The sequence below is a fragment of the Oncorhynchus masou genome, unplaced genomic scaffold (assembly GCF_036934945.1).
Source record: "Oncorhynchus masou masou isolate Uvic2021 unplaced genomic scaffold, UVic_Omas_1.1 unplaced_scaffold_2476, whole genome shotgun sequence".
In the NCBI taxonomy this organism is placed as follows: domain Eukaryota; kingdom Metazoa; phylum Chordata; class Actinopteri; order Salmoniformes; family Salmonidae; genus Oncorhynchus; species Oncorhynchus masou.
Window position 1 is genome coordinate 15,001 of NW_027008929.1, and position 10,000 is coordinate 25,000.

Genomic DNA, 10,000 nt, shown 5'->3' on the forward strand with positions numbered 1-10,000 from the left:
CCAAGCAGTACAGACCTGACATGGTGATACTACAGGTACCACACCAAGCAGTACAGACCTGACATGATACTACAGGTACCACACCAAGCAGTACAGACCTGACATGGTGATACTACAGGTACCACACCAAGCAGTACAGACCTGACATGGTGATACTACAGGTACCACACCAAGCAGTACAGACCTGACATGGTGATACTACAGGTACCACACCAAGCAGTACAGACCTGACATGATGATACTACAGGTACCACACCAAGCAGTACAGACCTGACATGGTGATACTACAGGTACCACACCAAGCAGTACAGACCTGACATGGTGATACTACAGGTACCACACCAAGCAGTACAGACCTGACATGGTGATACTACAGGTACCACACCAAGCAGTACAGACCTGACATGGTGATACTACAGGTACCACACCAAGCAGTACAGACCTGACATGGTGATACTACAGGTACCACACCAAGCAGTACAGACCTGACATGGTGATACTACAGGTACCACACCAAGCAGTACAGACCTGACATGGTGATACTACAGGTACCACACCAAGCAGTACAGACCTGACATGGTGATACTACAGGTACCACACCAAGCAGTACAGACCTGACATGGTGATACTACAGGTACCACACCAAGCAGTACAGACCTGACATGGTGATACTACAGGTACCACACCAAGCAGTACAGACCTGACATGGTGATACTACAGGTACCACACCAAGCAGTACAGACCTGACATGACGATACTACAGGTACCACACCAAGCAGTACAGACCTGACATGACGATACTACAGGTACCACACCAAGCAGTACAGACCTGACATGGTGATACTACAGGTACCACACCAAGCAGTACAGACCTGATGATACTACAGGTACCACACCAAGCAGTACAGACCTGACATGATGATACTACAGGTACCACACCAAGCAGTACAGACCTGACATGGTGATACTACAGGTACCACACCAAGCAGTACAGACCTGACATGGTGATACTACAGGTACCACACCAAGCAGTACAGACCTGACATGGTGATACTACAGGTACCACACCAAGCAGTACAGACCTGACATGATGATACTACAGGTACCACACCAAGCAGTACAGACCTGACATGGTGATACTACAGGTACCACACCAAGCAGTACAGACCTGACATGGTGATACTACAGGTACCACACCAAGCAGTACAGACCTGACATGGTGATACTACAGGTACCACACCAAGCAGTACAGACCTGACATGGTGATACTACAGGTACCACACCAAGCAGTACAGACCTGACATGGTGATACTACAGGTACCACACCAAGCAGTACAGACCTGACATGGTGATACTACAGGTACCACACCAAGCAGTACAGACCTGACATGGTGATACTACAGGTACCACACCAAGCAGTACAGACCTGACATGGTGATACTACAGGTACCACACCAAGCAGTACAGACCTGACATGGTGATACTACAGGTACCACACCAAGCAGTACAGACCTGACATGGTGATACTACAGGTACCACACCAAGCAGTACAGACCTGACATGGTGATACTACAGGTACCACACCAAGCAGTACAGACCTGACATGATGATACTACAGGTACCACACCAAGCAGTACAGACCTGACATGGTGATACTACAGGTACCACACCAAGCATTACAGACCTGACATGGTGATACTACAGGTACCACACCAAGCAGTACAGACCTGACATGGTGATACTACAGGTACCACACCAAGCAGTACAGACCTGACATGACGATACTACAGGTACCACACCAAGCAGTACAGACCTGACATGGTGATACTACAGGTACCACACCAAGCAGTACAGACCTGACATGGTGATACTACAGGTACCACACCAAGCAGTACAGACCTGACATGGTGATACTACAGGTACCACACCAAGCAGTACAGACCTGACATGATGATACTACACACCAAGCAGTACAGACCTGACATGATGATACTACAGGTACCACACCAAGCAGTACAGACCTGACATGATGATACTACAGGTACCACACCAAGCAGTACAGACCTGACATGGTGATACTACAGGTACCACACCAAGCAGTACAGACCTGACATGGTGATACTACAGGTACCACACCAAGCAGTACAGACCTGACATGATGATACTACACACCAAGCAGTACAGACCTGACATGGTGATACTACAGGTACCACACCAAGATACTACAGGTACCACACCAAGCAGTACAGACCTGACATGGTGATACTACAGGTACCACACCAAGCAGTACAGACCTGACATGGTGATACTACAGGTACCACACCAAGCAGTACAGACCTGACATGATGATACTACAGGTACCACACCAAGCAGTACAGACCTGACATGGTGATACTACAGGTACCACACCAAGCAGTACAGACCTGACATGATGATACTACAGGTACCACACCAAGCAGTACAGACCTGACATGGTGATACTACAGGTACCACACCAAGCAGTACAGACCTGACATGGTGATACTACAGGTACCACACCAAGCAGTACAGACCTGACATGATGATACTACAGGTACCACACCAAGCAGTACAGACCTGACATGGTGATACTACAGGTACCACACCAAGCAGTACAGACCTGACATGATGATACTACAGGTACCACACCAAGCAGTACAGACCTGACATGGTGATACTACAGGTACCACACCAAGCAGTACAGACCTGACATGATGATACTACAGGTACCACACCAAGCAGTACAGACCTGACATGGTGATACTACAGGTACCACACCAAGCAGTACAGACCTGACATGGTGATACTACAGGTACCACACCAAGCAGTACAGACCTGACATGGTGATACTACAGGTACCACACCAAGCAGTACAGACATGATAATACTACAGGTACCACACCAAGCAGTACAGACCTGACATGATAATACTACAGGTACCACACCAAGCAGTACAGACCTGACATGATAATACTACAGGTACCACACCAAGCAGTACAGACCTGACATGATAATACTACAGGTACCACACCAAGCAGTACAGACATGATGATACTACAGGTACCACACCAAGCAGTACAGACCTGACATGGTGATACTACAGGTACCACACCAAGCAGTACAGACCTGACATGATGATACTACAGGTACCACACCAAGCAGTACAGACCTGACATGGTGATACTACAGGTACCACACCAAGCAGTACAGACCTGACATGATGATACTACAGGTACCACACCAAGCAGTACAGACCTGACATGGTGATACTACAGGTACCACACCAAGCAGTACAGACCTGACATGATGATACTACAGGTACCACACCAAGCAGTACAGACCTGACATGGTGATACTACAGGTACCACACCAAGCAGTACAGACCTGACATGGTGATACTACAGGTACCACACCAAGCAGTACAGACCTGACATGATGATACTACAGGTACCACACCAAGCAGTACAGACCTGATGATACTACAGGTACCACACCAAGCAGTACAGACCTGACATGGTGATACTACAGGTACCACACCAAGCAGTACAGACCTGACATGGTGATACTACAGGTACCACACCAAGCAGGACAGAACCAGTTTCCCTGATGATGTACCAGCTGCCCCCCCCCGTGGCTCCCTGTGCAACACCTATCTGTCCTGTCTTCCCCCCCCCCCCAGATTCAGATGTACCAGCTGCCCCAGATTCAGATGTACCAGCTGCCCCCCCAGATTCAGATGTACCAGCTGTCCCCCCCAGATTCAGATGTACCAGCTGTCCCGTCTCCCCCTCCACCAGATTCAGTTGTACCAGCTGTCCCCCCCAGATTCAGATGTACCAGCTGCCCCCCCCCCCAGATTCAGATGTACCAGCTGCCCCCCCCCCAGATTCAGATGTACCAGCTGTCCCGTCTCCCCCACCAGATTCAGACCTTGGTACCAGCTGTCCCCCCCCAGATTCAGATGTACCAGCTGCCCCCCCCAGATTCAGATGTACCAGCTGTCCCCCCCCAGATTCAGTTGTACCAGCTGTCCCCCCCCAGATTCAGATGTACCAGCTGTCCCCCCCCCCCAGATTCAGATGTACCAGCTGTCCCGTCTCCCCCACCAGATTCAGTTGTACCAGCTGTCCCCCCCCAGATTCAGATGTACCAGCTGTCCCCCCCCAGATTCAGATGTACCAGCTGCCCCCCCAGATTCAGATGTACCAGCTGATACCCCCCCCCCAGATTCAGATGTACCAGCTGTCCCCCCCAGATTCAGTTGTACCAGCTGTCCCCCCCCCCCAGATTCAGATGTACCAGCTGTCCCCCCCAGATTCAGATGTACCAGCTGTCCCCCCCCCCAGATTCAGATGTACCAGCTGCCCCCCCCAGATTCAGATGTACCAGCTGCCCCCCCCCCAGATTCAGATGTACCAGCTGCCCCCCCCCAGATTCAGATGTACCAGCTGCCCCCCCCCAGATTCAGATGTACCAGCTGCCCCCCCCAGATTCAGATGTACCAGCTGCCCCCCCAGATTCAGATGTACCAGCTGCCCCCCCCAGATTCAGATGTACCAGCTGCCCCCCCCCAGATTCAGATGTACCAGCTGTCCCCCCCCAGATTCAGATGTACCAGCTGCCCCCCCCAGATTCAGATGTACCAGCTGCCCCCCCCCCCCAGATTCAGATGTACCAGCTGTCCCCCCCAGATTCAGTTGTACCAGCTGTCCCCCCCCCCAGATTCAGATGTACCAGCTGCCCCCCCCCAGATTCAGATGTACCAGCTGTCCCCCCCCCCCCCAGATTCAGATGTACCAGCTGCCCCCCCCCCCAGATTCAGATGTACCAGCTGCCCCCCCCCCCAGATTCAGATGTACCAGCTGTCCCCCCCCCCAGATTCAGTTGTACCAGCTGTCCCCCCCCCACCAGATTCAGATGTACCAGCTGTCCCCCCCCCCAGATTCAGATGTACCAGCTGCCCCCCCCAGATTCAGATGTACCAGCTGCCCCCCCCCCCAGATTCAGATGTACCAGCTGCCCCCCCCCCCAGATTCAGATGTACCAGCTGTCCCCCCCCCAGATTCAGATGTACCAGCTGCCCCCCCCCCAGATTCAGATGTACCAGCTGCCCCCCCCAGATTCAGATGTACCAGCTGCCCCCCCCCAGATTCAGATGTACCAGCTGCCCCCCCCCCCCAGATTCAGATGTACCAGCTGCCCCCCCAGATTCAGATGTACCAGCTGCCCCCCCCCAGATTCAGATGTACCAGCTGTCCCCCCCCAGATTCAGATGTACCAGCTGCCCCCCCCAGATTCAGATGTACCAGCTGCCCCCCTCCAGATTCAGATGTACCAGCTGTCCCCCCCCAGATTCAGTTGTACCAGCTGTCCCCCCCCCCCCCAGATTCAGATGTACCAGCTGCCCCCCCCCCAGATTCAGATGTACCAGCTGTCCCCCCCCAGATTCAGATGTACCAGCTTTCAGATGTACCAGCTGCCCCCCCCCAGATTCAGATGTACCAGCTGTCCCCCCCCCCAGATTCAGATGTACCAGCTGTCCCCCCCCCCCCCCAGATTCAGATGTACCAGCTGCCCCCCCCCCAGATTCAGATGTACCAGCTGCCCCCCCCAGATTCAGATGTACCAGCTGCCCCCCCCCCCCAGATTCAGTTGTACCAGCTGTCCCGTCCCCCTCCCCCCAGATTCAGTTGTACCAGCTGTCCCGTCCCCCCTCCCCCAGATTCAGTTGTACCAGCTGTCCCCCCCCACCAGATTCAGATGTACCAGCTGTCCCGCCCCCAGGGTGTTTGGTAAGTTACCTCTGGGCTTCCCCCAGATTCAGTTGTACCAGCTGTCCCATCCCCCCCAAAGCGAATGCAACTCAATATGGGGAAGCTGTTCTTTATGTTTTGTTCACTCAGTGTATGTCTCCCCCCCCCACCCCAGATTCAGATGTACCAGCTGTCCCGTCTCCTCCATGACTACCACAGAGACCTGTACGTCCATCTGGAGCAGCATGAGATAGGACCGTCTCTCTACGCTGCTCCCTGGTTCCTCACGGCCTTCGCCTCGCACTTCCCTCTGGGCTTCGTAGCCAGGGTGTTTGGTAAGTTCCCTCTGGGCTTCGTAGCCAGGGTGTTTGGTAAGTTACCTCTAGGCTTCGTAGCCAGGGTGGTTGGTTAGTTACCTCTGGGCTTCGTAGCCAGGGTGTTTGGTAAGTTACCTCTAGGCTTCGTAGCCAGGGTGTTTGGTAAGTTACCTCTAGGCTTCGTAGCCAGGGTGTTTGGTAAGTTACCTCTAGGCTTCGTAGCCAGGGTGTTTGGTAAGTTACCTCTAGGCTTCGTAGCCAGGGTGTTTGGTAAGTTACCTCTAGGCTTCGTAGCCAGGGTGTTTGGTAAGTTCCCTCTGGGCTTCGTAGCCAGGGTGTTTGGTAAGTTACCTCTAGGCTTCGTAGCCAGGGTGTTTGGTAAGTTACCTCTAGGCTTCGTAGCCAGGGTGTTTGGTAAGTACCCTGTATGCTTCGTAGCCAGGGTGGTTGGTTAGTTACCTCTAGGCTTCGTAGCCAGGGTGGTTGGTTAGTTACCTCTAGGCTTCGTAGCCAGGGTGTTTGGTAAGTACCCTGTATGCTTCGTAGCCAGGGTGGTTGGTTAGTTACCTCTAGGCTTCGTAGCCAGGGTGGTTGGTTAGTTACCTCTAGGCTTCGTAGCCAGGGTGTTTGGTAAGTACCCTGTATGCTTCGTAGCCAGGGTGTTTGGTTAGTTAACTCTGGGCTTCGTAGCCTGGGTGGTTGGTTAGTTAACTCTGGGCTTCGTAGCCAGGGTGGTTGGTTAGTTAACTCTGGGCTTCGTAGCCAGGGTGGTTGGTTAGTTACCTCTAGGCTTCGTAGCCAGGGTGGTTGGTTAGTTACCTCTAGGCTTCGTAGCCAGGGTGTTTGGTTCGTTACCTCTAGGCTTCGTAGCCAGGGTGTTTGGTTCGTTACCTCTAGGCTTCGTAGCCAGGGTGTTTGGTTCGTTACCTCTAGGCTTCGTAGCCAGGGTGTTTGGTTCGTTACCTCTAGGCTTCATAGCCAGGGTGTTTGGTTCGTTACCTCTAGGCTTCGTAGCCAGGGTGTTTGGTTCGTTACCTCTAGGCTTCGTAGCCAGGGTGGTTGGTTCGTTACCTCTAGGCTTCGTTGCCAGGGTGGTTGTTTCGTTACCTCTAGGCTTCGTAGCCAGGGTGTTTGGTTCGTTACCTCTAGGCTTCGTAGCCAGGGTGGTTGGTTCGTTACCTCTAGGCTTCGTAGCCAGGGTGGTTGGTTCGTTACCTCTAGGCTTCGTAGCCAGGGTGGTTGGTTCGTTACCTCTAGGCTTCGTAGCCAGGGTGTTTGGTTCGTTACCTCTAGGCTTCGTAGCCAGGGTGTTTGGTTCGTTACCTCTAGGCTTCATAGCCAGGGTGTTTGGTTCGTTACCTCTAGGCTTCGTAGCCAGGGTGTTTGGTTCGTTACCTCTAGGCTTCGTAGCCAGGGTGGTTGGTTCGTTACCTCTAGGCTTCGTTGCCAGGGTGGTTGGTTCGTTACCTCTAGGCTTCGTAGCCAGGGTGTTTGGTTCGTTACCTCTAGACTTCGTAGCCAGGGTGGTTGGTTCGTTACCTCTAGGCTTCGTAGCCAGGGTGGTTGTTTCGTTACCTCTAGGCTTCGTAGCCAGGGTGGTTGGTTCGTTACCTCTAGGCTTCGTAGCCAGGGTGGTTGGTTCGTTACCTCTGGGCTTCGTAGCCAGGGTGTTTGGTTCGTTACCTCTAGGCTTCGTAGCCAGGGTGGTTGGTTCGTTACCTCTGGGCTTCGTAGCCAGGGTGGTTGGTTCGTTACCTCTGTTCTTCGTAGCCAGGGTGGCTGGTTCGTTACCTCTAGGCTTCGTAGCCAGGGTGGTTGGTTCGTTACCTCTATGCTTCGTAGCCAGGGTGGTTGGTTCGTTACCTCTAGGCTTCGTAGCCAGGGTGGCTGGTTCGTTACCTCTGGGCTTCGTTGCCAGGGTGTTTGGTTCGTTACCTCTAGGCTTCGTAGCCAGGGTGGTTGGTTCGTTACCTCTGGGCTTCGTAGCCAGGGTGGTTGGTTCGTTACCTCTAGGCTTCGTAGCCAGGGTGGTTGGTTCGTTACCTCTGGGCTTCGTAGCCAGGGTGTTTGGTTCGTTACCTCTAGGCTTCGTAGCCAGGGTGGCTGGTTCGTTACCTCTGGGCTTCGTAGCCAGGGTGGCTGGTTCGTTACCTCTGGGCTTCGTAGCCAGGGTGGTTGGTAAGAAAGCAGAGAGTAATGTTGAGTGTTTTTAGTAGGAATGGAAAGGGGTAGAGACAAAGGTGGAGGTGTGTGAGAGGAGGAGGTGTGTGAGGAGGAGGTGTGTGAGGAGGAGGTGTGAGAGGAGGAGGTGTGTGAGGAGGAGGTGTGTGAGGAGGAGGTGTGTGAGGAGGAGGTGTGTGAGGAGGTGGTGTGTGAGGAGGAGGTGTGTGAGGAGGAGGTGTGTGAGGAGGAGGTGTGTGAGGAGGAGGTGTGTGAGGAGGAGGAGGTGTGTGAGGAGGAGGTGTGTGAGGTGGAGGTGTGTATTCTATGTAATGTTGTGTCTTTAGTAGGAATGGAAAGGGGTGGAGGTGTGTGAGGAGGAGGTGTGTGAGGAGGAGGTGTGTGAGGAGGAGGTGTGTGAGGAGGAGGTGGTGTGTGGAGGAGGAGGTGTGTGGAGGAGGAGGTGTGTGGAGGAGGAGGTGTGTGAGGAGGAGGTGTGTGAGGAGGAGGAGGTGTGTGGAGGAGGAGGAGGTGTGTGGAGGAGGAGGAGGTGTGTGAGGAGGAGGAGGTGTGTGGAGGAGGAGGAGGTGTGTGAGGAGGAGGAGGTGTGTGAGGAGGAGGAGGTGTGTGAGGAGGAGGAGGTGTGTGAGGAGGAGGAGTGTGAGGAGGAGGAGGTGTGTGAGGAGGAGGAGGTGTGTGAGGAGGAGGTGTGTGAGGAGGAGGAGGTGTGTGAGGAGGAGGTGTGTGAGGAGGAGGTGTGTGAGGAGGAGGAGGTGTGTGAGGAGGAGGAGGTGTGTGGAGGAGGAGGTGTGTGGAGGAGGAGGTGTGTGAGGAGGAGGAGGAGGTGTGTGAGGAGGAGGTGTGTGAGGAGGAGGAGGTGTGTGGAGGAGGTGTGTGTGGAGGAGGAGGTGTGTGAGGAGGAGGAGGTGTGTGGAGGAGGAGGTGTGTGAGGAGGAGGTGTGTGAGGAGGAGGAGGTGTGTGAGGAGGAGGAGGTGTGTGAGGAGGAGGAGGTGTGTGAGGAGGAGGAGGTGTGTGAGGAGGAGGAGGTGTGTGAGGAGGAGGTGTGTATCCTGTCAGGTGTTTGTGTTTAGTTGTCCTCTTCCTATGAAACTGTTTCTATTGTTTTGTTCCAGAATGTTTCCTCATAACTTCTGTTGACAAAAAGGACACAGTCTTCAGTCTGCTGGCTCGGGTTCAGATTTCAAATACAAGACATTTCCTTTACCAAGGAAACTCCGTCACACCTGCTGTTGTGTTGTCCTCCCTCCGTCACACCTGCTGTTGTGTTGTCCTCCCTCCGTCTCACCTGCTGTTGTGTTGTCCTCCCTCCGTCACACCTGCTGTTGTGTTGTCCTCCCTCCGTCTCACCTGCTGTTGTGTTGTCCTCCCTCCGTCTCACCTGCTGTTGTGTTGTCCTCCCTCCGTCACACCTGCTGTTGTGTTGTCCTCCCTCCGTCTCACCTGCTGTTGTGTTGTCCTCCCTCCGTCACACCTGCTGTTGTGTTGTCCTCCCTCCGTCACACCTGCTGTTGTGTTGTCCTCCCTCCGTCTCACCTGCTGTTGTGTTGTCCTCCCTCCGTCTCACCTGCTGTTGTGTTGTCCTCCTTCAGTCTCACCTGCTGTTGTGTTGTCCTCCCTCCGTCACACCTGCTGTTGTGTTGTCCTCCCTCCGTCACACCTGCTGTTGTGTTGTCCTCCCTCCGTCTCACCTGCTGTTGTGTTGTCCTCCCTCCGTCTCACCTGCTGTGTGT

The 10,000-nt window shown here is 53.7% G+C and overlaps 1 protein-coding gene and 1 long non-coding RNA gene across 4 annotated transcripts in view; both read left to right on the forward strand.

Moving 5' to 3' along the window:
* LOC135533582 (TBC1 domain family member 1-like) overlaps positions 1 to 10,000 on the forward strand; it is a 32,637-nt gene that overhangs the window by 14,087 nt on the left and 8,550 nt on the right. For all 3 annotated transcript variants that reach the window (XM_064960871.1, XM_064960873.1, XM_064960872.1), the window contains one exon: positions 5,947 to 6,106. In XM_064960871.1, the coding sequence (XP_064816943.1) occupies positions 5,947 to 6,106 (160 nt within the window). The remainder of the gene's footprint in view (positions 1 to 5,946; positions 6,107 to 10,000) is intronic.
* On the forward strand, positions 8,165 to 8,610 carry LOC135533585 (uncharacterized). Its single transcript, XR_010454554.1, has 3 exons — positions 8,165 to 8,334; positions 8,442 to 8,471; positions 8,565 to 8,610. It is a non-coding gene; the product is annotated as an uncharacterized LOC135533585 (long non-coding RNA).